This window comes from Protopterus annectens, chromosome 3.part0, assembly GCF_019279795.1.
Source record: "Protopterus annectens isolate FY-2018-M chromosome 3.part0, PAN1.0, whole genome shotgun sequence".
Taxonomy (NCBI): domain Eukaryota; kingdom Metazoa; phylum Chordata; order Ceratodontiformes; family Protopteridae; genus Protopterus; species Protopterus annectens.
In genome coordinates this window covers 186,298,910-186,326,634 of record NC_056731.1, presented here as the reverse complement: position 1 = coordinate 186,326,634, position 27,725 = coordinate 186,298,910, and the positions used below count along the sequence as shown (strand labels likewise).

Here is a 27,725-nt window from a genome sequence, read left to right as displayed (position 1 = left end):
GACGCACATATCAGGGGTGTTCCATCCCTCTCTCCACACCCTCAAGTTGACAGCTTGGCTGCTCCAATTCCATCCCTAGTCAGGATTCATGACTTTTCTCCTGAGGCTGTACACATCCTGACATCCTCTCACAAACCTTCTTCCAGAAAAATTTATACCAGTAAATGGAAAAGATTCTACTTTTGGACCCGTGAGAGAAACCTCGATCCTTACACAGCTCCCATTTCTGCCATTTTAGACTTCCTTTCTCAGTTATTCAACCAAGGTTAAGTAGCTGCCACCATTAAAGTTCAGTTGGCAATTGTGTCCACCTTTCATTTGGCTAATGAACCTAATGTTATGGCTCATAGACTGCGTAGAGCTTTCCTTAAAGGGACCACCTTGTTAAGACCCCTAGTTATGGATCTGGTGGCACCATGGGATTTGAACTTTGTTCTCCATAAACTTAAGTCAAACCCTTTCGAACCTTCAGCAACATGTGACCTTAAGTTGTTATCTTGGAAACCATATTTTTAGTGGCTATCACTTCTGCAAGAAGGGTCTCTGAACTGCAAGCTGTTTCCGTTAAGCCCCCTTATTTGGTGTTTTACAAAGATAGGGTCTCCTTACGGACAAACCCTTCCTTTATTGCTAGGGTTTCTTCTCAAGCCAATATTAATCAGTCCATTGAATTTCCTGTTTTCTTCCCTAGTTTTTCTAACAAGGCAGAGTACACATTTCACCAACTGGATGTGCATAGACAGTTGTTTTTTATCTGGACAGAACTAAAGATTTCAGAAGGTCAGATCAATTGTTTGTTTCCTTTTCAGATACTAGGAAGGGCCTTCCAGTTTTTAAAGTCACATTATGTCACTGAATTTCCAGCTGCATTTCCTTTGCCTATTCATCCAGTGGAAAGATCGTCCCTTCAAGGTGAAAGCTCATTCTACCAGGACTGTGTCTACCTCGGTAGCTTTTCAAGCTAAACTTCCAATAGACAACATTTGTGCTGCAGCAACATGGGCTTCACTTCATACATTCATTACTCACTACAAATTTGATATCGCTTCCAGGAACAGGTCTTCCTTTGGTTCCACAGTACTCAGGAACATTTTCCAATAAGCCACCCAAGATGAAGGTGCAAGGGACGCTGTCCCAAGTGTAAGAATGAAGGCGAGATAGGACTACAGAACATAAAGAAGTTATGTACTTACCATAACGTTCGATGTTTGTAGTCCATCTCGCCCTTCATTCTTATGAACCTGCCCTCCTGCTCCCTCCTTGAGGACCTGGGTGTAGAGTGTCTACTGTCCTTTTTGTTATGTAGTCCTTTCGACTTGGTTTGTTGTTTGTCTCTGTATGTTTCTACTTGCAGCAAACAAGATCTGGGTTATGTTAGTGATGCATGATGGGATACCTCCTAGCCATGAGCCAACCAGAAGTTTTTTAAATCAAGTAAAAGGAGCACCGGAGACCACGTAGTTCAAGCACGAACAGTTTATTAGCAAATCCACACCACGGACATAACACCAAAACACATTAATGCTCCACAATTCCATGTACGTTTTCGTCACCAAATAACTTCATCAGATGAGATACTGAAAACACATTAGGCATTAATAAATAGCTAGCCTAATTAAAATGAACCAATCATGTAATGAATAAAGGTGCAATCATTTTAAATAGTGAAAAAATACTGAATATCTTAAATCACAAAATACATAAATAAAAACGTCAGAAACTTTAAAATTCTTTAAAAAACAGTTTTCATTAAAAAAATAAGTATATATATATATATATATATATATATATATATATATATATATATATATATATATATATATATAGGTCACCTTATATATGCCGACAGCAGCGAGGCGCTGAACGAAATCTGGCCGGGATGAAAACGAATAATGCAGATGATAAGGTGAGGACCGGGTGACCGGGTAAGAAGGAGATGGTGCGGGGGTTGAGGGATTAGTTAGAAGTAGGAGGGGGTTAGTGGTAGGGTAGCGGAAGTGAGGTGTAGGGGGGAGTTAGGGTTAGGAGGGTATGGGTTAGGGTAGGGGGTAGGGTGTGTGTGTGTGTAGGTTGAGGTTAGTGGGTTAGGGGGGGGAGTGAGAGTTAGGGGGGTGTGTGTAGGTAGGTGTGTGTGGGTGTGTAGGGTGGGGTGGGGTAAGGGTGGGGTGGGTGAGTTAGGTTAGGTTAGGGTAGGGTAAGTGTGCGTGTTAGGTTAGGGGTTAGGGTTAGGGTTGGGGTTTGGGTTATATATGTTATGTATGTGTTGTTGTGTTTTACGTGTGTGTGGTTGGGTTGGTTTTTTTTGTTTTTTTGCGTTGTTTTTTTTTTTGTTTTTTTTTGTCAGTCCATTAGTGTGTCGCAAAAACGATTTGAGGATATAAAGGTGATCCATATATACATATATATATATATATATATATATATATATATATATATATATATATAAAATTTAAAATGTATTTAAAATTGAATGAGCCATACTACACCCTCTGGTGGATAACAATGGGTATATACCAATTTAAACAACTTGAATTGATTGTTGTTGAGGTTACTATAGTTTTGCAGCCCTCAGTTTAAGGACTGGTTTGATGGATAACATAGCATTCAAACTTGGACTGGTACATGCATCCAAAGTTATTTGCCAGTGCAGTTCTCTATATTCAGTCATATTTTCCCAGGGGCCACCTCTGGGGTCAATGGGGACCACTTCAGTAACAAAAAATTGATAACTTGCTTGTGGGCAAGATAGAAGATGTCTATATAGAGCATTACTTTCATTCTTTTCCTTATCTCATATAAATGCTCATATATCCTCTGTCTAACTTTTCTTTCCGTCTTGCCTACATAAAATGAACCACAGGTCCCACAAGTAATAGTATATATTACCCCAGTTGTATCACAATTTGCATAGCCCCTGGTAGATATATCTCTGCCTCTAACTTTAAAGTATAGAGTTTCCTCTGTACCCTTTTGAGGTAGAGTATGGCCGAGTCGGAGCCAAGGTTCGGCTCCGATCCCAAGTGTAAGAATGAAGGGCGAGATGGACTACAAACATTGAATGTTATGGTAAGTACATAACTTCTTTTTTTGCAAAACAGAAGGCCACTCCATAACCTCCATCTCAGAAAAGTCTAACTTATGAATTGGTGATGAGATCTGGAATTAGAATCCCTGAATAGTTTAGGGATGATGACTGAACTGTCTGTTTAACCCAGATGGCCTGAAATTTCTTTTTACTTTATACCAGAATAGTTAAAGATTGGGATAGACAGCTATATGAGACCGTTTTGATTTAATTTATTAACCAAGAAAGTGGATTGTTCTACCTTGGACCTTTTTTAGATACAATCTTGATCATAAATACAATGTGTATGTATTGTTGAATAGTCAATCAACTGGAATGTTTTTTTGAGAGATAGGAAGAAAGTGGAGCACAGTAGAAAACCCATGCAGTCATGAGAAAATATATTTATCTCCAAACAGCTAGTGACCGAAGATGAAGACTGAACCCCAGACTCTAAGCTGTGAAGCAGAGATCTTGACTGCTGACCCACAGTGCTTCCTAAATCACTCAGTGTATGTGGTTAGCATTTGCAGCATTGATCAAGACATCTAAAAAATATCTGAGCCATTCTTTGTGGGGTAAAAAATGAGAAATGGTGCATGAGCCATTTTAACAAGCGTAATATAGAGGTGGTACACATCATCAGGACATCCAGAATTAAATTATCAACAATGTCATTTCAGCCTTCCAGGTATGCTTCTAGGATCATACAAGTCACATCATGCAGGGCCACACATATTTGTGAGGTTGAGGTATTTGTGAGCTTGAGCTCTGTTAGCAGCTTCCTCTGAGCATTCATTACCAAATATCACCTTCTGTGGTCAAAAATTATTCCTTGAGATGTGCCTTATATAGTAATTTTAACTCATCTTTCCTGATGAAAGATTGCTGTACTTATATACTAACCAGTCATCTTGACATAGACTACAATTTATCTTAACCTCTTGGAATATTATCAGTGCCCATTCCTTGACAGCTGCGGACCAAAAAGAAGCACTTTTGCATCCTGCACTCTAACAGTCCTGAAACACAGAGACTGAATGGCTGAAAAATGGGCTTACATATACTATGTTTGAGATGGTCATTTCTTGGAATAGTTTCTCTGAGGTATAACTATCTTAGAATTATTATGCATAAGTTTGTGTGGTGTGGGGGGCTTAGCCCCTCCCAGAAAAGACGTTTAAGAAGAAGAGCAATGTTTGAGATTTTCTCTTCTCCTACATTTTCTTTTTTTCCTGCTTGTTGGCACTCAACATTTTGAGTGCTATCATTTCAGTAGGAAGTCAAAACAGTATGAGCAAGGAGAGACCTAATCAAGTAGGCTAGTACCCTTTCAGCAGGTTACTAATTCTGTATATAGGTAAAAGGTTTTGTGAGAGAACTCCCCATTTAAAAGGGATACGTTGTAACCCTATAACTGTTTGAATTCAAAATACCTGTCTCCATCTTTTTCCAAGGATTTAGGTAATCTGGGTAAGACAAAGAGGCACCAGATTAGCACATCACTCCTCTTCAACCTCATCACTGCTCAACTTCCCCATATCCTCCTCCTGCGTGTACTGTACCTCCCCTTCCCCCCACACTTTGCTATACTCCTTCACCTTTAACTACCCTTGGCTTCTGTTTCTCAACTCTAGCTCTCTCACCACTATACCTTTTTGCAAGACATATTGCTTTCTGTTGAAACTAGCAACAGTATGGTTCTCTGTATACTTCAGCAGATTTAAAGTGCAGTTCTCCCTCTGAAAAATGCTGTGAAGTCTAGTGTATCTTATTGCCTTTCGAATAGTCATGTTACTTTGTGCATTACTGTACATTGGAACCTTGCACCCTGGGCCTCCCCTGAAGATGGGTCCTGTGCCCAGTCAGACTGTCCAGACAAACAAAAGCAATAAGTAAATAGATGCAATTAATGCAACTTTTTTTGCAAGGAGATTGACACACAGGACACGGAACTGAATCCCCTTCTCACCTTATTTGTACCGTATTTAATTAACCTTAACCCTAGATTTCACAGGGACTGTAAACAGTCTGAACATCTCAAGAAAAGTATAAATACACTAACCAAGAACACAACATAAGAAAATGAAGACCAAGGAATTAAAAAAGCAGATACTTTAATAACCAAAGATAAAAATAATAAATGTAATAAAACATTAGTAACCAAAGATAAAAATAATAAATGTAATAAAACATTAAGCGCTTTCATCCTTAGTTGCATTGGACTTCATCAGAACAAATAAAAAGACAGGGCAACCTTATTTATAACACTTCAAATCAAGTAATAAATTACTTAATTGTAGTTCAATACGTAAGCGATTCTACTAGTATCTGCTCTGGTAACTCTGAAACTTCTGACCATCACCCAGAATGCTTTCTCCATTACCAAAACCTGGATGACAGGTAATCACCTTGCCCTCAACCCAAATAAAACCAAACTCTTGCGCTTTACACCCCAAAAAAGTACCACTGTTAATAAATCTGAATTTATAATTTTCTCCTCCAACAAGACTGCCATAGAGGTAGTTTCTCATACCAAGTTACTTGGCATAACCTTAGATGACAACTTAACCTTTGACCAACACATCCACAGCACCATCAAAAAAACACACCAAAAACCTGGTACCCTCTACCAACACAAACACTTTTTAAACTACTCTACTAGAAAAACACTTGCCCAAACCTTTCTCCTACCTTCCATCCTCTGTGGTGCCCCCATTCTAACAAACATCCAATACTCATTAAAAACTAAAATGGATAGCTGCTATAACAAAATTGCTAAATTTGTGACTAGGGCAAAACATTCTTCCCATCGCTGTCATTCATTACAGTCCCTGAACTGGCTAGAACTCCCACAGATTTATCTATAATTCCTCCAAATGCCCAGCCATTGCTTCACTTCTGACTCCGACCTCTAAGATCTGAAAATTAATCACTTATCCAAGTTAAGAGACCAAAACTCCCTGCATGCCAATACCTTTACTCTTTCACTGTAGCTAAACTCTGGAATGCCCTTCCACCTTCTCTCTGGACTATAAATAATGTCCCATCATTCAAACAATCACTTCACCAACATCTCTCCTCTCAATGGCTATGCCCTTGCACTATCCCCAATTCCTCAGTATCCTGTATCCTGACTTATCTCTCAGATACCCACACTCTTCTTCACTCTCCAGTGTGCCTCATCCTGCCTCACATGGTGTGTGCAAATTTGTGTATGTGTAGATTATTATAATCTGTCTGTTATATTGAATACCTTGCTAAGCATCCAAGTCTTCCATAAAATATAGCCATACATTGTCTATGTTACTATGTTACTTCTGACTCTTATGTCGTTACTCTTGTATATTGTTAAATGCTGTTATTAACTTTCTAAACAAATTCTTTATTATCTACATTGTTTTGGAGCTCTTCTCCCGGGCCTCCACTGAAAATGGGCTCACGCCAGCCCAGTGGACTTTCCTGGTTAACAAAAGCAAATAAATAAATAATTAGTTAATTAATCTGTATTGGACAACTTGTAATTTTAAGCATTTAATGTTTTATTATATTTATTATTTTTATCTTTGGTTATTAAAGTATCGGCAGTTTTTAGTTCCTTGGTCTTCATTTTCTTGTATTGTGTTCTTGTTTGAACATTTCTCAATGCTATTTCTTTATAGTGCAGTTCTGTGGATGTACCTGTGAAGTGACTAGCAAGTAAAGAAAAAGTTTTTGGGTTGTTTTAAGTTGTTTGGAATTTTTTTTTTAATTTATTGAATGAGGAGGTGCTATCAATGTAAAAGGAAGTATGTGATGTATGGTGTTACTCTGATGAAGTCCCTTTGACCGGGACAAAAGAGCTTAATGTGTTTTACTTTTTGTCTTTTATACTGCTGAACACTGATTAAACTGAGGTGGTTTGAGTGCTCCTGGTGCACTGGTTCATTGTTTTAAACTTTGAGTTTCATTAGAGATGCTTCTACCATTGGCATAGAGAAAGAGGAGATGATGTCTTTGTGTGGATGGAGGGGGGTGGAGGTAATAATGTTGCTTGAGGTTGTACTAGACTAAAATGGGGGTGGCTGGGCCAGGACTGGGGTGGATGCCGCCTTGAACTTTTATATGGAAGCTGTTATGGAGGTAATTGGGATGTCATTTTATGATTTAATTTTAACAGGTTTGAGATGTGTGTCGGTGTTGTGTTTAAGGTACTTAAAAGTGAAATAGCTATATTGGATAGATAGTGTAAAGTTCTTGGGCTATGTTGTGCTATGATCATGCAGGATGTAAAGTATTGATGAGGTTTGTAAGGGAGATGTTTTCCTGACTGTAGCTACTCTGGATGGATGTTTTGTAATTTAAGCTAAGGTTTGTAGGAGCTGTTGAGATGTAACAGCATGAATGGCACACCTAGCCCCATTAGTTTTCATCCTGACTTTAATAATTTAATATCTAGTATGTTGTACATCGTACGGTGTACTTTCATCCTCATTTATTGATGTGCTTGATGGGTGGGGTAGGATCAGTTTGGTTTCCCACTTTCTCTTTTTACTTCTGGCCTTATAAATATGTCTATATGTGTAACATGTATGTGTCTTGCAGGGTATAGGCTGGGTAGTCTGTCCACTTGTGCTGCCCTTCAAAACTTTTCACAGTTCTTCCAGTGTGTTTCCAAAGTACAGTAATTTATGTAATTATTTACACTTTGTTGACCAAGTTAGTCCCATTAGGCCTATAGCCTCTTTTCGGTAACTGACTGAAAGAAGAAAAGAGTCTTCCAATAAATGTGACCCCCTTCACTTGGAGATGTGTAAATGACATCCGAATAGACCATGGTCAGAAAGCAGAAGGAGGGGTATCTCCAAAGTGTTTCAGAAATCTTCCAAATCGTTTTCACTGTGGGCCAATGCTACATGTTTCCAAGACAAAAAAAAATGGATAGTGGGTGTTATGCCACCTCTGATGATCCCAGATTCAGTAGGCCTAAGCTGCAGGTAAACTTGCTTAATGCTCATGAGAATGACATACATTTTCTGTGCTTACTGCCTGTGCTACTGCAAGAGAATGTTACCCAGACCAGCTTGCCATTCACACTATCCATTACCAAATCAAAAATCTCCTTAAATTTACCTTCATGGATCTGTGGATAGAGGTAGGTGAGTACTGATTTGTAAAGCCCGCACTCTAGCAAGGAACCATTAGTGGCGTAGGAGATGTGAAACTTGTGAATATATGTTGTGTGAGTAGCATCCAAAATGGGAACCCCTTCCTGACGTGTTTTGTATCATAGGAAGAGGAGTTAAGTAAGGCAAAACCTACGTTTGATATCTTTGCTTGCTAACCCTCAGAAAGATGTCTTTCTTCCAAGCAGCCAGACTGTGATGGATGACTGTAAAGTGATAAAACAGTCTCCATAGCCCATTTATGTTCTTCGAGGCTATATTCAGAGAGCAAGACAGGAAATGTTTGAAAGTGAAAATCTGTGTCGCCTTTAGTGCTTAAAAACACTTTCCTTTGTTTAAAATATTTTGAAGAAACAAGTCTTCTATGAGCAGAGGACAGCTAAGACTAGGACAGGCCCCACAAGAGAATGCCTGAGAGATCTTAATATAGTGAGCAGAAAATGACTGGGGTCCATGCCGTTGTAGTGCCACCTTAACTCATCTACTCTTTTGGCTTTTCCTGGTTAGGGGACGCCACAGGGAACTCCGGTCTGCTAATGATTGGCAGTGGATTTTAATGGTGCCGAGTTGCCAGCCCAATGCCCAACCTTCAAAGAAGGCACACCCATTCACGCACCTACCTGCATGTCTTTAGACGTCACTTGAGCATGAGAAAGGCATGCAGACTCCACACAGAAGGTGCTCCAGCAAGGCGCTCCAGCCGAGAATCGAACGGGAGAACCTCTTGCTGTGAAGCAACAATGCTAACCGCTGCACCACTGTAGCAACCTTAACTCATATATCAGTAAAAAATGCTAGATACTTAGCGCATCTCACCACTCATAGTATACAGTGATAAGACCTTTTTTAAGTAATTTGCTAAAAGGGGTGTACAAAGAGCTGTGCTATAATAAATTTGGAGGATCAAAAATTTGCCCATCCGAAGTCTTCATATAAAGAGAACGAAACTGAAGAACACCCTACCTCAGAAACCTGACAGAGTTCTACTTCATGTACAGCTGTAGAAGTGCCACTGTCAATTTCAGTTAGCAACAAAGAATTTATGTTGTTTATATTTTCAGTTAGATTTGTTTACAGAGGTAGTGCACTGGCCATAGTGGACCAGTTTTAGATCTGGCAGGATGTGGAAAAGCAACAGTAACAGTAAAGCAACACAGAAATTGAAATGACAGAGTAGTTGAAGGCTATGCTAATGCACAAATGCATATAAGAAGTTACGTTATTAACAGTAGTAAAGAATATGTTTTTTAGTTTATTTACAAAATTTACAGCAGGTATTTAGGATTACGTGTGGAAAGGGAGAATATTCAACATTGAGTGTAATTTGAGAGGTAGAAGGAGATAGCAAGGCAACATGAGAAACTCTTTCATGTGATTGCATTAAGGCAAAGAGCTGATAGTGAGTATCCTGTATGTAGTCCAGGGTTTGAGTCCCTCAACCTCCATTAACCTATTTTGTGACTGAGCAGATCATTCAACCAAACCATACTCCTAGGTCACCCCTGAAAAGAACTTTTTGTCTAGTGAGTTTACCCAGTCAGTAAGATAGTAAAATAAAAAAAAAAAAAGGAAAAGGTCACACTTCCCCTTCCTCAAGGTGTTCAGCCACAAGCAAAATACCATTATATAGAAAACTAGATTTATAAAAAGTTAAAATATACCAGATCATGCCCTTAAGACAAAAGTAGCCTTTCTTAATTTTAGAGGGTAACCTTGTTCCAAAAGGAAAGGGAAAGTACAGATATGGGGATTTCCTTCAGCAGTGAATGCCCTAAAGATGGAAGTGCAGCCTTGGCCACCTGACTCGCATTAAAGCAATTGTGTATCAGATGGGTCTGTATTACTTCATCGAAAGCTAATTCCATAGAATATCTGTTTATTGAACAAAATACATTGAACATTTCACTTCAACAAATTGTTTAATCAGGGAAAGGAAGGACTTGGTCATTAATGGAAATTTGCACTTTTTCCCCACTGTAGTGCGATCTCAGAGTTGGTATATATAGTTAGTGGGGGTGTGCTGACCAAGTCCTTACTTTCTCTGGGTAAATAATTAGTTGAAGCGAACATTCAATATATTTTCTTCGATGAACTGAGATTAGCCAACTTTTAACCACACATGCAAATCCCTACTGAGACAGAACTAGTCCTTTAACATCCCCCTTCAAACAGGGCTACACCCAGGGAGAAACATTTGTGGCCAACTGAGAATGGCATAAAACATGTATGGAAACAATTTGGGGATTACCCCAAAGAATACTCCACTCAGAGAAGATGAGGCCAATGCCACAACCATTTAGAATTTGATAAAAACATAGTAGTCTAATTAAAAGATAAAGAAGTGATCAGTTCCCACAACCTACTGTCACAAAAAACAACCACTATTAACTTAATATAGAACTGTGGGAGATAGGCCAAAGCCTAAATGTTTCCAGTTAACTGCTCTGAATGAACGTGAGAGCATACTGTAGCCCTGAACCATTCAAAGAAAACAGTAGTCAGATTAAACATAAAAACAGACATATAGTGGAGAGATCTGAATACATGAAGGCAAATCCAAGAAATGCAGACTTTGCAGTTAATCTCCTTCTACCAAACTTTTAGAAGTTCAAAAGGAGAACACACACTTGCTTTGCAGTAGTCCCTTCTCTGTGCAGAAATAATTAATGCAGCTAAATACCCTAAAGTAAAACGAAAGCAGAGATCCCTATTACGTGATTTAAGGTAAAATAGCAGTGTGAAAATGAGCATTGTATATAGAGGATAAAGTAATCAAGCACGATTCACTTTTAAAAATACTCGAGTTATCTTTTTTTCCCATATATGTGAACCTCTTTTGTATTGCAGGCAGAAGTCTTTCATGCAGATGCATCCTGTTAAGTTCTGCCTTGTTCATAGTACTCATATCAATAAAAAATACAAACTAGAGTCTTCACTGTAATACAGTACACCTCCTCTAGTAGAGGCCCATGGGATATATGCAAAAGACCTTTTAAGGACATAGTGTTTCACCCACATAGCTGGTGCACTCAAGGTATGTCGTTAAGAGATCATTTACATATATCCCAATGGCCTCTTGTTACACAACAAAAACTGTCTTGTCTGATTCTTTTGGGTCTAAACTACAAAATCGAATGTTTAGCTTGTCGAACAGCTAAATGTCGACAGCTAAACATCGAAACCTTAAAATCATGAACGGCCTCTAGCACAAATTTTTTCTTAGGGAAAAATTTGCTTGGCAGTCAGACACTTAAACCTTAAACTCTAATTAATTGGGGGGCTTCACCCCCCTCAACTAAATATACCAACTCCGAGATTGCTGAACATTGGGAAAAAGGGCAACTTCCTGATAACGGCCAAGCAAAATTTTTTCCCTGAGAAAAGATTTGCAGAAGTGGCGGTTCGGGGTTTTACACTTTCTACCTTTAGCTGTCGACATTTAAGTGCTCAACAAGCTAAGCGTTCGCTCACCTAATATAGACCCGATTCTTTCTTACAATTTATATTAAATGGTTTGTCTGTGTGGCCTTCTCACCCTTTCATTTGGAAAGTACTAATATCATGCATATAACTGTAGAAGACTAATAAACAGAGAAACTTAATTTCTATATGATAGTATTTGAATAAACATAAATATGTATATTAGCTATTTCGTTACTTGTGTATTATCGCAACCAGATTTCCCGCGTCACATAATTTGTTATAATTTGTAATGTTTTCCGGAAACTATGCGTGTTAACCTGAAAAGGGTTGTGTACCTAATTAGTATTCTCTCACATTGTTTAGGACACTGGAAGAAGAATAACGGCAAACGTCTTTACTTTATCACATGTAGTGGCAGCAACCATTTCAGGTGATAATGAAAAGCACTCGACTGGTCCTTTGTGTAACCACATCAATTGGTATTCTGAATTTTTAGTTACGCCCGGACCAGTGTTTTCCTTTATTGCTTGAAACCCAGTGATTTTTACAAAAGTTTGCAGTACAGCACCAGCAAGGAAACTGCAGTTGTAATACACAAATAAATATGAAAATGTATCAAAAATAAGTGCATACTGTAGGATGATGGTTTGGACACTTCATTGCATTTTATTGACAAATGACGTGAATCGTCTTTCATACAAAAACATTCAGATGTTTAATATTTTGGCTCGTTTTTACATCTGGTAACAGTGACGATTAAAACTAAAAAAAAAATAGCTTAGTGATGAGTCAGCATATCACACATGCGTACTCACACCAGTTGCAAACAATTTAAAGTGCCTTGTACACCCAGTTCATCATGTCTGTAGAATCATGCATACCTCTCAACTGTCCAGATTTTGCCTCATATTTTTTGGATTGTTCTGCATAAAATTTGTGGATTTCAAGCAAATCACAGAGGACTGAATTCACTGTATAGTGGCATACAGTTGACTTTCAGACTTAATTTCCTTCAGAAAAATGCATAACACAAATCTGTTAACCCAGCAACTTCCTAAAATACTGAAGCTCACTGCCGGCTAATAAAAAGGCAGAATATGTCACTAACACATCCCCTACTGTGAAGAGCCCAACAGATGTTAAAAAAATCGTCAAAGCAACAGTTTGTAAGACACATCACTTGCAATTGCATACATCTTACGAAGTGCACTGAAAGGGTTTAAAAGCATACAGTAATAATTATTACTTTACAAACCCCTTTTCAGGTTAACTTAAATATTTCCATCCAAACATAACGAATTATGCGATGCGGGAAATCTAGTTGCAATAAGTACTACCACTATTTCTGTACACTTCCAGTGTAAGCACAGATTGCTAAGAAATTCGATAATGTTTTATAACTTTTTATAAAAATTAAAGCAAGTTCCCCGTATACTGCTGAATGATATTAACAAAGAGAAATACTGGCCTGACTGAATTGTTTGTTCCTCTTCTTGGAAGAATCAAGAGCCTGTATTGCAAAATACATAGATAAAATGCCAACAAAACTACATAAAGTAAAACTCTGCCAATACTAGATTCATTCTGGTCATTGTTTACAAAGGTCTCTTCTTGTTTTGTCCTGTTTAGTACTGGGATTTTATAGCTTCTCAACTTGCTTGCAGTTCTGGGATTCAGCTGCATTTAGGACTCCTAGGCACTACCGCGTACAGATCACTAAGCATAAAATCGAAGCCAGCTTAAGTTCATCTTGATGAATCTACCTTAGGTTTGAGAGGTTACAATGAGAGGGCTGCTTTTCCCGTCTGTTTCATGTCATGAAGCAAAAGACCCACATTCATGCTTTTGGAATTGACTCAGTAGCAAGGAATCAATATCAACATGAACCTGCTTGCTTTAATACACTGTTATTCCTTTATTTCTTTTAAGGGCAAATTCTTATCGTAAAATGTAAGATCCTTAGAATGGTAGTTGTGTTGGAGGCAAGGAATAACATCTCTAGTGTCTGTAATTGGCGTCTATATTATCTATCAAAGTTTCAGAATATCGAATCTGATATGGCTGACAACATATCATCGAATTCTGAAACATCGAAAGATAAAAAAAAATGCCTAAAAACAAAAATAAATAAAAACTTACCTTTGCAAACAGGGGGGGCAAGCCCCCTTGCACCCCCCCCCCCCACACCCCCTACTTAAATACACCAACTCTGAGACAGCACTACATTGAACTAAATGGAAATCTCCCCTTACGGAGATTTCCGTTTAAACATTTGATGTTTTTTGCTTTTGCTAATCTGGTGCCGACAATATCAGCTTCGATATTGTCGGCCTTCGACAACGTGAATTAGACCCCATAATTGTATTAGACATGTAAATCTAAAAATGATTTCAGCTGATGGGACTCGTGTGTCAGATTGCCCAATGTCAGAATGATCTTTTGAACTGTCTGGGTGCAGTTCTGCCACAAGATACTCCATTTTAGCTGGTAAAGGCTTTTCAGAAAACCATTTTTTTAAGATGGGATTCAGATAGACCTTCCTGTTTGACATAAGTAACCCTTGATAAATGTAAAAACAAACAAACAGAAAAACAGATTTATGCATAGGGTAGATGTGTAGACTCATTTGTTGCTTGGTTGAAGGGCGCATGCCCAGAAGTTATAAACAGTGACCTGTCAGTGCCATACTACAGCCTAGACCTGGCTTTAAAATGCAGTCTGGACTTCACTATAAAAATGCTAAACTGACTTGTCTTTAAACCTTTTTTTTATTCTCCACATGTATATATGGGGTGGGAGGTTGGCGTAATGGTTAGGGTGTTTATCTTACAAGCACAAGATGCAGGGTTTGATTCTCACATGGGGTAACTGGCTAGGTTTAAAATGGTCCACGAGGGCAGTTAGCCTAGTACTAATCTTTGAATGAATGTGCAGTGCTGTGTAGGGATGCAGTGATGAAGACCTTTCTGATGTACATTACATGGAAGAATAATTTTGTTGCCATAGTAACTCCAGATCTTTGTTGGCTGAAATCAGGAAGGTCGGAACCATCCGTCTGCCTCCTTAGATTGTGGTTGCTTTTCATCTGCTGGTGGCTATCAAGCAGTAAATAATGGGAAGAAGGTCCAATCATTTTGAGTGTTGCTTCATTCATTTTATTGAGGAATGCAGTGAAGTGAAAGAAGAGAGTGCACCCAAAAAGAAAAGAACTGTGGAATCGTCAAGAATACTCTGTAGAGAAGAGAAACTGCAGTGAAGCATCTTCTGATTTTAGTCTACGAAGATCTGAAATTACAGTTGGTTTCTACTTAACATAATTGCATATTTCCATTTCTATGTGTAACCCAATGCAGTTTTAGTCCTAAGGGTTTAATGACAAAGCATTCTTGATGCGTATTAAAATCTGCATCTTCTGCTTACCATAAACTTGCAACTTGTTCTGAACTATGCGGTGTCATCAAGTTGTTGATTCCATTGTAATGGAATGACAACACTTCTTACTTGTGAGAAAGTTGTTTTATTCGTCTGATCCACTTCTTTTCATATATTTTCTTTTATTGTCTTTATGCTGCACAATGCCTTGCAATTCATTTTTTTTGTGTGTGTTTTGGTGCAGTTATCTGGTGTCAGGATTGGCATAGTTTAGTTTCTGTAAGTAACTTGCTTAGAGTTCTACAGTATTCTTTGGAAGTTACAGACATTTAATCCAATGTGTACAGGCTATCTATCACTTGCAGTATCTTCAAAAACATTGTTTTTTAGAAAAAGTGAAGAGCAGCCGCTAGGGCAGGTTGCTCAAACTAAATGTGTGTGTGTGTGTGTGTGTGTGTGTGTGTGTGTGTGTGTGTGTGTGTGTGTGTGTGTGTGTGTGTGTGCGCGCGCGCGCTAATTGCGTTTTCCCAACTATGTTTGATTACTCCCATTTATATGCATATTTGTTTGGTTAATTGGCTGGCCTTACTGAGGGGCAACTATTTTCAAAGGGGACCTGGGAAGAAAAGATCACATTTTATGAACTGATACATAACCCAGGTTTAACAGAAAAAAGTTCCAGAATGGGATACTGTTTACAGAAGATGGAAAAAAAAACAAATATCCAAAGCCTTAAGCATATTGCTGCTTCCTTAAAGTGTCCATCATTTTTCAAATTATGGCAGAAAGTTCTGCAGTTACAATATGGAGTCTGCCACATTTCACTTTAATTCATTTGTTTAGTGTCTGTATTGAAGCTGGGTCCCAGTAACTTTATAGTATTTTCTTAATTGTTATACATATTATTTTCAGTATAATTTTCTTTCATTATTTAGAGCACTTATATTTTAGTTATGTTCTAAAATATAAACTCTGCCCTGTCTGATTTAAACCTTTGTTTATATTTTTACAGTAGACTGAAGATGAATAGTTTTAAGTCTGTTTTATAGGTTTTGCATTAGATTATATTTTCTATTGTTTATCTTCTATATATTAACATGATTATTTTAATTGCAAAAAGCAATATAATAATTTGATTTGATTTTTTAAGTACTTGTGTAAATAAAGAAAATGTTCTGTAAGTGTATAAGATGTCACTCTAGAAATTCTGTTTATTCTCCCTAAGGTTAAATATTTTTGAGTAAATACATTTCCTCAGACACATTGCCCTCTTACATGGTACAACTTGGCTGCTCATAGATATTAAATTAAGAAACTTTGCTTCATTAAAGCAGTAGAGTTTAGTTCTAATTAAACTTTAATTTGGTGTCAATTTACATTAAGAGGGCATGCATGAATGGGGCCCTTGTGGCTTGGCTAGTGCTAATCTCAATCAGCATCTTGAATAGTACATGAAATCAGATTCCTTCTGTAGCGCAGAAATGGCAAGAACAACTGACATTTTAAATTAGACGCATTAAACTCCAATAAATTGATGCTTGTGACCTCCACTGTATGTCAGCAAATCAGTTCCTTGATAAGGGAGGCAAGAAAACTCTCTTGAAATGAGCTTTTGTCTCCAAATGGCAGGGACTTGCTTTACATTTTATGAGCATTTTTGTGCAGTGGGAAAACTGCTGTTGGCTGCTGATCAGAGAATGTCTTCCAGTTATCAAATGAGTGTGATTGGAATGAGTAATTCAGTTTATTGAAATGAATGTTGTGACAAATGACTGTTTTAGAACACAACTTCTGGGGGGGGGGGGGGTCTTCTTTTTAAAACTGTACCCTTTAATAGCTATATTTCTTGCATAGGTCAGTCTGAATGACCTGATATAAGAATTCAGGGGACAGGATGCACATTTCATCTCTGTGTCTTTCCTGGTGTCACTTAATTTGCTTGAGTTAATAGTAACACTGATGATGAGGAACATTCAGTGAGGTAAACAGCTATTAGCTAGCTAACTCAGCAGGAATACTTAACAGGACTTTAATACATTTCTGTCTGATTGCCTTTCTTCTTTTATTTATTTAGTACCGTAACATCTGCTGTTTTTACTGTGGGTGACAATGTCGTATCTGGTAGTGATGACCGAACCATAAAGGTCTGGGATTTGAAAAATATGCGATCTCCTATAGCAACCATCCGCACAGATTCAGCTGTAAACAGGTAAAAAAAAAAGACATTTGCCAAGTGAGCACATGCTTGAGCTAAAGTAGAATATATTAAGATGGATGGTTTTGATGTTGCTTTGCTGTTTCAATAGTAGAGATATTGCAATTGTCTTCAGAATAACTTAATGCATTGAGTTTAAAAATAGAAACGTGTTTACCACCCTTTTACTTCTCTCCTTTGAAAGATAATATAGATGTTTAAGAAAATGTGCTCGACACTGATCCTTAATGGCCTGTTTTAATACATGACCATTCTATGTAGGGTTAGAAAATGCATTTAAGTGGTTAATTGTTATAACTATTTGTTGGATTCCCTGTGCTACACTATGTATAACCTATTTGATCTCTGTTCATTCCAGGATTAGTGTTTCTGTTAGCCAACGAATCATTGCCCTTCCACATGACAATCGGCAAGTTAGATTATTTGACATGTCAGGAGTACGTTTGGCACGGCTTCCTCGTAGCAACAGACAGGTAATGCTGAATTTGTATTGCTTTTGCGTGGAGGAAGGTGAAGTAAACTTACTTGGAATGCAGCACCATGTCAGAATGTTATCTACCTATTTTTTTAAGTTGTAGTAAAGAAAGGGATGCAGGTCTTTCATGGTGATTAGAGAACTGCTGTGTGTACCTCTGGTCTGCAGCCTGTGAGTTTGATTTCATCTCATTACCAACCAACTTAGGAATCAAAAACACATTACTGCAGTGGATTCCTGAGACTTAGCAGAACAAAGAACTGAGTATTGGCAGTGTTGTACCCTTTGAGAATCACAACAAAACATTGAATTATGGATTGGAAACCATCAGCGGCCAAATAATAATGCATTTGAAAAATTCCAGCGATATCACAATGCACAGCACAAAATCTTTAAGTAATTTAATGCGATAAAGGAATTTTTCTACCATACAGCAATGTTGGTTGTTGATGGTTAACTCTGTTAGACCTTATCAGTGTTTTGTAAAACCTCCTGTGTATTCAGGTGTGATAGCAGAACTGTTTTCACATAAAAACAGTACTGCAAGTGATCTCTTAGTTGGTAGTGGACTATGATTATTTGCCAGTATAAATGCCCAGTTCCCTTCTGAGAGGTGAAAATTAAGGGTTCCAGTCACATAGTCAAATTTTTATAAGTTTGAGCCACATATGGTCTAGACCATATGTTCAAATTTGTAAAGGTTCGAGCATTTGGAAATCTCCGTAAGCGGAGGTTTCCATTCACTTCAATGTGGTGTGATCTCAGGGTTGGTATATTTAAGTAGCGGGGATATGGGGGGGTGCAGGTGGCTTGCCCCCCTGCTTACAAGTTATTGTTTTGTCCATTGTTTCGTTATTTTTTTTTTTTGCATAGTCAAAGTTCTGTAACTTCGAACTTAATGGTTCAACCATTAGGTGTTCAGAGTTACGGAACTTCGACTATCTAATATAGACCCGAAAATTAACAGACCCATAGATTGTTAGAACTGTGGGATGGTAAAACAGCTCTGACTGGTGCATACCACATGTTACTGCTCAGACTTTAGTTGTTTACATGTATTTAAGTATTTTATTGTCACTTTGCAGTTACCTTGGGATCTTGGAGTAGCAGGGCATTTTTAATAGCTAGTATGTAAAGTCAGTGAGATGTAATGTGCATTAAGAGATGCATTATGTAGGAAGGTAGAGGCATGGAAAGAGAGAGGAAGACCTTTCTAAACATTTCTTTTTTATTTCATTTTTGCTTCACAATATCAGTATTATCACTTTAAATGTATTGGCCCTTGCAGTGGCTAATGATTTTTCTGAAATATGTATGCAGGTGTCATAAATCTTTCACCTTGGGTTCAGTGATTTAGTCCTCTAACCAACTCTTTCTTCTACATAACAAGTTTTTCCATCTAAAGTCAGCGTCCTAGGCTTCAGGATAATTTGATAATTTAGAAACTGTATGTTTAACCCTTTATTTAAGTCTTTTTTCAACACTTCATGACATTGAGTATTATTATTGCACCTAACAAGCAGAAACACATGAGAAGCAGTACATCGAAAAATAAGATCTGAAGTAGGATGTTCATTTGTCAGCAACCTGTGGGTTATGGATCCGATATCGGATCCGAGCCGGCAACTTGTTTCAGGCTAATGGAGCTGAGCTCCTAGCTCCTCCCTTCACCCATAATCCCCTGCTAACCCTCCATGACCTCAGATCTAGTTTGCCACGCTTGTGGATGGCTGGATCCTTGTTGAGCTCGTCAGATAAGTGAAGAAAAGTTACTTTTTTCTAGGTACTTCTTGTCAGGAATTTCTTTTTTAGTTTAAATTAATACTTTTTAAAGTGTTTCAGAGTTAGGTTCCTTATTTTTTAATTAGTACCCTCCCTTCGCTGGTCGCTAGTGTGTGAGTGTGTGTGTGTGTGTGTGTGTGTGTGTGTGTGTGTGTGTGTGTAGTTGCTTTTCTTTTTTTCTTAAAAAAAAAAAAAAAAAAAAAAAAAAAAGGGAATGGCTGAGGCCCCAAAAGCCATATTTTCTAAATGTACCGAGTGCGGCCATAAGCTCTCCCTGCCTGCGTTCGGTGCCTTGGGGTTGAGCACTTCACCTCGGGCTGTACCATCTGTGCAGCGTTCAACCCCAGGGCACTGAAAGAGCGGACGTCGAAGCTGGTCCTGGCGGGACTTTTACCCCCGGCTTCGCCCTCCGCTACCTCTGCTGCTCCCGTGGCTCCACCACAGCCTGTGGTCGCTGCCACTCCTGCCCCCCTGCCTCCGTCCGGGACTCAAACTCCCGCTAAAGTGTCGGAGGACAGGGAGGCCAGGAGGGAGAAACGGAGGGAGAAGCACCACAAGTGGCGGGCCGAGACCTCCGTTTCGGCTCCGCCAGCTAAGCGGGCTTCTCCCTCCACTGCTTCTAGGTCTCCTCCTCGGCTCCGATCCCCTTGTTTCAGGATAAATAATCCGGGGCCCGAGGAGGAGGAGACCCGATCTCCATCGAGGTCATCGAGGCGGCATTCCAGGCCTGCCTCGGTGGCCTCCTCGAGATCTACCTTCAGTTTATCCGATGCAGACTTGGACCGGATGATGCGAAGATTCATCCAGGCCCAGCTGCAGATGGCAGTGCTCTTGCCTCCCCCCCCTCAGGGGGGCAGCTCGACACCTTTTTTCCACCCAATTGCTCCTTCTCCGACCCCCTACCCGGGTTCGGAGTGCTCAGAGCTGAGCAGCCTTGGAGCCGGGGGTGGGTCGACGCCGACAGTACTTGGTACTTTGGATCCGACCCTGCCCTCGAGCCTATCGGATCCGATCTCTCGGAGCCGTGGTCCAGCCGGATCCGGGGGATTCAGTGTGCCTTCGGCTCCGTCCAGGTCGGAGCACACTGGTCCCTCGGATCCGACGGTCTCGGCTCCGATCCCTTCATCGGATCCGAGTGGGAGCTGACTTTCAGATCCATTGGAGAGTGACTCTCCCTCGGCCTTCGATGTTGTGGAGAGGGCTCTGTTGAGAGCATCCGGACCCCCGGTCCTTGCATCGACTCCTCCCTGCACTCCTTCTCTGCTAGGCCAGGCTTCCATCACCCGGCCAAAGGGACAGCCTGCTTCGATGTCACAGATAGTTCCATTGGAACAAGATGTTGCTGGTGAGGCCTCCTCGGACAGTCCCCCCGAGGAAGCTCCCCGCAAGCATAAGTGCAAAAGGAGGCACGTGGACTCCCCTGAGTCCTTAACCGAGGACACGGACTTGGAGGAAGGGGAAGGCTCCCCAAGATCGCTTCTGAGGATGTCTCCTTTGGAGACATCATGGAGATGCTGAGAATCAGAGGTGGGTGGTCTGCCCCTAAGTCTTCCTCTGATGAGTCCGTGTTTCTGGAGGCATTCGAGGCAGGCCCGTCTGCCTCTTGGGTGTCCCCTCCAGCCGACCCCCTGGTGGGCCTCATTACCACCAGGGCGTGGAAGGATCCAGACACCGTGGAGCCAATACCGAAGTGACCGGATAGGATTCTTAGCCCCCCCTCAGACCGATCACATTGGAGTAAGGGGCCCCCTGTAGATGCCATGTTGACGGCGGCAGCCACAAAGAGGGAATTGGCTCAGGAGAGTCCCTCAGTCCATCCACCGAGCAAAGAGTCCCGTTTGATGGATCGCTTAGGGAAGCGAGTCTTTAGTTCAGCAACCTTCTCAGTAAGGTCTCTGAACTATATGGCACATGTCATCAGGATGCAGCGGGATCTTATCAAAGAATACGCTGCATCCCCCCCTGAGTCCATGTCGGAGGAGGACAAACAATTGTACTCCACCCGAATGGCCACTCTGAGATCGATTTCAAACACCTCTGTGCGGCTGTTGTCCCACGCCACAGAGGGAGCCGCTAGGGCTAGCGGAGCAGGCCTAGTCATGAGACGTCAGGCCTGGCTTTGTCATTGCGACTTTACGGAGCCCTTTAAAGTGTCCTTCGCGAACGCCCCTTTTGATGGTTCTGCCCTATTTGGCAAAACAGTTTGCGAGACACTTGTCCAGAGCGAGAAGGACGGGAAGATGTTGTCTGCTGTCTGAGTCCGCTTCTCTGCTCCCCAGCGGTCCTTTTCAAGGAACCAAAAGGGTCAGAAGAAGATGTGGTTCCGGAAATCACAACATTCCCAACCAGCTCCGGACAACCAGTCCTACCGTGGCAGAGGTGGACAGGGAGGACATCGCCCCAGGGGCAGAGAGGCTCCGGGAAACTTTGGGTCCAGAGAACCTTTCTCTGAGCGGCCCGTGCAGCAGCCCTGAGGGGTTGCCCGGCTGCTCCACTCTGGAGGCAGTCGGGGGGTGTTTTTCAAAACACCTAGAGGCATGGGAGTCCATCACAACAGACCGCTGGGTGCTTCGCATCATATCCAGAGGGTACAAAATACCAATACTTCATGTTCCCCAATCCAAGAACCTCCCCGATGTACCACCCGATCAGAGGGAGGCCGCAGCCACAGAAATACAGCAGCTGCTAAGAAAAAGAGCCATCCAGCCCGTCCCCCAAGACCAGCTCGGATTAGGGTTCTACTCCAGGTTCTTTTTGGTGCCAAAAAAGACTGGGGACTTGAGACCCATCCTAGACCTTTCCCGCTTGAACCTGTCAGTAACCAAGGAAAAATTCCGAATGGTCACTCTTCAATCTATCCTCCCCCTCTTGAGGGAAAACGATTGGATGTGCTCTATAGACCTCAAGGATGCGTACTACCACATCTTAATAGACAAACGATCCAGGAGGTTCCTTCGCTTCCGGCTGGGTCCAGTCACTACCAGTTCAGGGTCCTTCCCTTTGGCCTCACCACAGCCCCCAGGGTGTTCACCAAAGTGTTAGCAGTGATTGCGGCTCACCTGAGACTCCAGGGAATTCAGGTCTTTCCGTACCTGGACAACTGGCTCCTGACCGCACCAACAAGGCATCTACTTTGCTCGGCCAGAGACTTTTTTCTCCATCTAGCCCCACAACTAGGCATTACTATCAGTGTCGCCAAATCTCTACTGGCTCCGATGCAGGTCATAGAATTCATAGGTGCCAGAATAGACACCAGAGATTTGCAAGCCTTCCTAACTTCCGAGAGAATCAGGAACCTACAACTTCATGTGCGGGCTGTCCTTCATTCAGAGGCTTCACCAGCGGAATTGGTCCTGCGGGCACTAGGCTCCATGGCGGCAGCGATTACACTCCTTCCATGCGCCCGTTTGAACATGCGAGTACTGCAATGGACTCTGTTAGTGCAATGGTCCTTCCTATCCCTTCCTCTCCACCATCCCATTGCTATCAGCAAGGCTTGCAGGAGGGTGCTACTATGGTGGCTCCAAGCATTGAACTTCCATACGGGCCGTCCCTTCTGCACCTCTCCCCCTATCGCCACGGTGACCACGGACGCTTCCCACCTTGGGTGGGGGGGGCATTATTCAGGCAGGACAGTCCAAGGCACGTGGAACGATACAGAGACCTCCCTGCATATCAACGTTCTGGAGATGAGAGCGGTGCTGTTGGCGTTGCAAGCACTTCAGAGCTTCCTCCCCGCAGGAACGATTGCAATTCAGTTGGACATGTCGGTGGTCTGGTATATCAACAAACAGGGGGGAACCAGATCTTATCCTCTTTGCCGCGAAGCCATGAGAGTGTGGGAATGGGCGATCTCCACCAACTGCTTTCTGATTGCAATGCACATTCCGGGGAGGACCAACATCCTAGCGGACAAGCTCAGCCGCACCCTTCTTACCCCGTACGAGTGGTCTCTCAATCCTCTAGTAGCGAAGCAGATATTCGCAACATGGGGGCAACCCTGCTGCGATCTTTTTGCATCTCCATCAAACACCAAATGCGACAATTTCTTCGCTCTAATCCCCCCTCCAGGGGAAACTCCAAGAGACGCTCTGGTGCATGCTTGGCCACCCGGTCTACTCTATGCCTATCCTCCTCTTACAATGTTGATACAACTCTTACAGAAAGCCTCGCGGTTGGGGAGCAAGATGATTCTCATTGCCCCATTCTGGCCTCGACAAATTTGGTTCCCTTACCTGTGGTCTCACCTTGTGAATTACCCTTGGATTCTAGATCCCATTCCGGATCTCATCTCCCATCCGTTGGACTTGCCAACTCCAAACCTAGACAATCTGAAACTGACAGCTTGGTTGCTCCAGTTCCACTCCTAGTTAGGACTCCCGGTATCTCTTCACCAGTCAAAGCCATCCTCGTGGCAGCGCATAAGCCCTCCACAGTAAATGGAAACGTTTTTCCATCTGGGCGGAGCACCGCGATCTAGATCCCTTTACGGCTCCTCTTCCATCCATTTTAGACTTCCTAACTGAACTCTTTCAGGAAGGCGCTAGTTGTTCAACTGTCAGAGTGCAATTGGCAGCCATATCTCATTATCATGTGGGACATGATACAGGGCCCTTGATGTCAGCCAAATTGAGTAAAACCTTTCTCAAGAGTACCTTTTTACTTAGACACCCTGTAAAAGAAGCCGTACCCCCCTGGGATCTTACATTAGTTCTTCAAGCCTTGACTGCTCCACCCTTTGAACCCACTGCTTCAGTGGATCTCAAATTCTTGTCATGGAAAACAGCATTCCTTGTAGCCATTACTTCAGCGAAAAGAGTGTCGGAGCTTCAGGCTCTTTCTGTGAAGCCTCCATACCTGATTTTTCACCCAGATAGAGTGTACCTCAGGATCAGTCCCTCCTTTCTTCCCAAGATAGCATCAGAAACCAACATAAATCAATCCATAAATTTACCGGTTTTCTTCCCTAAATATCAAAATAAGGGAGAGAGTACAAGCTGCACTCATTGGATATTCATAGGCAGCTTTGATTTTATACTCATAGGACAGCGGGTCATAGACAATCTGACCAGCTGTTCGTTTCTTTTGCCAAATTTAACTTGGGGAAAGCTATCTCTAAAGTATCTTTATCTCGCTGGATTTCCCAATGTATCCTACTGGCTTATCAAGCCTCGGGTAGACCCGCACCAGAAGGAGTTCGTGCTCATTCCACCCGCTCCATTTCTACTTCTGCGGCCTTCAAGTCTAGAGTTCCTTTGGATGATATTTGTTCTGCAGCCACTTGGGCTTCATCTCATACCTTTATCAACCACTACAAGCTAGACCTGCTTTCTAGAGGGAGAGCATCCTTTGGCTCTGCGGTGCTTCGTAATATCCTTCCATGATGGCCACCCAAGGTGCAGGTAGCTGGGGACTCTGTCCCACAGGTTGCTGACAAATGAACATCCTACTTCAGATTTAGAAGTTATGTACTCACCATAACATTCCATCTGAGTAGGTAGTTCATTTCTCTGCAACCATACCCCCCTCCTTCCCCCTGACCTTCTTCAGATCTACTAGTTGTTAGATATCCTTTGTTGGATATATATTGAGAGGCAAACTCGATCTGAGGTCATGGAGGGTTAGCAGAGGATTATGGGTGAAGGGAGGAGCTAGGAGCTCGGATCCATTAGCTTGAAACAAGTTGCCGGCTCGGATCCGATATCGGATCCGTAACCCACAGGTTGCAGACAAATGAACTACCTACTCAGATGGAACGTTATGGTGAGTACATAACTTCTAATTACTCATTATGACATGCATTTTTGCAGTGTGTGTGTAAGACCTCAAGACAGAGAAAGAATTCAGGGAAGACTGCTTGAAGGTAGAGCTCATTGGGTAGTGCACTTAAGGAAGGTGAGAAGAATGGAACCACCCCTGGTGACATCAGACCAGCTTGTCAAAGTCTACCTCAACAAGCCATTACTGTCAAAGCTCCGATTTTTTTTTTAATTGACTCTCGGATTAAATTTTTTTTGGAAGCAGTACACTAGAGGAATTGTGTTGGGCTGGATCTTTTTGGGTGTATGTTGGGAGGAAGCTGAAGTTGTGTGCCAGTGTAAGTTTGTGCATATAGTCATTGCAATGTAGTAGTGCCAGTAAAGAAATATCTTGGAAGTGCCAAAGCAAGAATGTTTGGTTTTTAGCTGATACATTCAAGAGAACCTTTAAAGGAATGTGTTGTTTGCAAACTGTACCTGTTGAAAAGCTGCTTGCCTTTAATGTTTCATTTAAATTAAATGTATGATCATCACAACATCATTCTTCTTCTTTTTTTAATATCTTTGCCTTTTGCTGTTATCTTTTTATCATCCTACGCTGTGAACAAAAGTATTGAAAATGCTAGCGTGCTGCATAAAATGTGATTTATCAAAGTGACTGTCAAATCTGAATTTGGGTTTGTCAGTAGGCCGCGGTGGTGCAGCGGTTAGCGTTGTCACCTCAAAGCAAGAGGTTCTCCCATTCGATTTTTGGCTGGAGCACCTTCTGTGTGTAGTCTGCATGTGCTCCCCATGGTCGAGTAACGTATAAAGACATGCAGGTAGGTGCGCGCATGAATGGGTGTGCCTTCTTTGAAGGTTTAGCGTTGGGCTGACAACTCAGCACCGTAAAAATCCACTGCCAATCATTAGCAGACCGGAGTTCCGCTGTGGCGACCCCTAACCGGGGAAAAGCCGAAAGACATTACTAGTAAGGGTACTCTTTCATGAGTCCTTTGGTTAGGTTTATATATAATATTTTTTGCTGAAGTTTCTGCCCTTAGAGCTGAACTGCATACATATGCTCAGCCATCTAACATACCTGTTATTGTTTTTTTTTCCCGTTTAAAATATTTAGATCTCAATACCTATTATCACTGTTAAAAGAGTCTTTGTTTGCTTTTTGATGGGGAAGTATTCCAAATTCAGGAAGGTTACTTGCTGGACCAGTTCATAGGTAGCAACTAGTAATACAATCTATGAGGTGATTGAGGAGTATAGCTCAGTCTGCAATAGCCCTGATCTCTGTCTTTAAAAATGACATGCTCAGAGTCACGCAGTAGTCAAGTGGATCCTGAGAGAATTAAACCTGGACTACAGAGAGCAACCTGTTTAAACCTCTACACTAATTGCCAGACTAGTGGAAGTGTACCTATTGATACCCGATTAGTGGGGCAGAGTTTTTATGTCTTAGAATTTGCTAGGAGGATTGGTTGGGATTTGTTCCTGATGAATTATGTTTCTTTATTCCCAGAGATCACAATCCATTCTTTCCCAATTCTAGGGTGAGGGTGGCTTGAAAATGGTTACAAGAAGGTACATGCTTGTACAGCATAAAGGCTCATTGATCTCAGCTATGCATCACATCTATTCAGGCTCCAGACCCTTATCTTGGTGTCCTTGAGAACTACACTCAAGGCACTGGGATTAGGGAGTAGCTCACCTTGACCATGCTGATTACTGTATTAGTGGCTTCCCATGTGCATGGTTGCAGTGGATCCTGATGTGGCTGATGTAGTCTCTTTCCATTTATTTATGGAACCAGCAATTTAAGCTCTTGGATCAGGGTACCATGGCTGAATCCACCTGTCCCCATGTTCAGCTGCTGCTTAAAAATAAATCCAGAGTGGCATGAACTGATCCTGCTGCTGTCCAGCCTACACTGAATGTCTCCTTTGGGTTGGATGAAGAACTTGAGGCCTGCCTGGTGTTGCTGCCAGTTCCCTCTGCCACTGCTCAGTTGGAGGTATACAAGGAGCTGCCTAGCCTCCACTGAGGCTGTGACGAAGTCTGGTGTAGATGATTATTTAACTGATTATTTAAGAGGGGCCTAGGGGGATTCCCTAAGTACTTGTTAGGGAAGAGGTGCCTGGTACCCTAATTAAAGCTAGGCAGCAATCTAAACCTCCTATATTTGTTAAAGCTAATGTTCCCTTAAAAAAGAAGCAGAAAATTAAGCATGTGGCCCCTGTGTCTAAGGATCGACACAAAGAATGACAAGATTTTACTCGGGGGCTTTTCAATGCCCACATGACTCTTAAAATCCTCCCCCCAAAGGATCATCAGTTCCTGCTTCTGTTCTTTGGTTTTCCACTCCTTCCAAATGTCCTAGCGACTCTGATTCCTCTGATAAAGAGACTCTGGTGAGGAGTCATTGGCTTACCAGGGTACTTCTCGCATGATCCACTCTTCAGTCTTTGCCCTGATGGTC

At 41.5% G+C, this 27,725-nt stretch overlaps 1 protein-coding gene across 1 annotated transcript in view; it reads left to right on the top strand.

Moving 5' to 3' along the window:
- The window catches only part of WDR37 (WD repeat domain 37), a 1,467,838-nt gene that overhangs the window by 1,364,998 nt on the left and 75,115 nt on the right, over window positions 1-27,725 (top strand). The window contains exons 15-16 of the mRNA XM_044064684.1: window positions 17,099-17,233; window positions 17,598-17,712. Coding sequence (XP_043920619.1) covers window positions 17,099-17,233; window positions 17,598-17,712 — 250 coding nt within the window. The remainder of the gene's footprint in view (window positions 1-17,098; window positions 17,234-17,597; window positions 17,713-27,725) is intronic.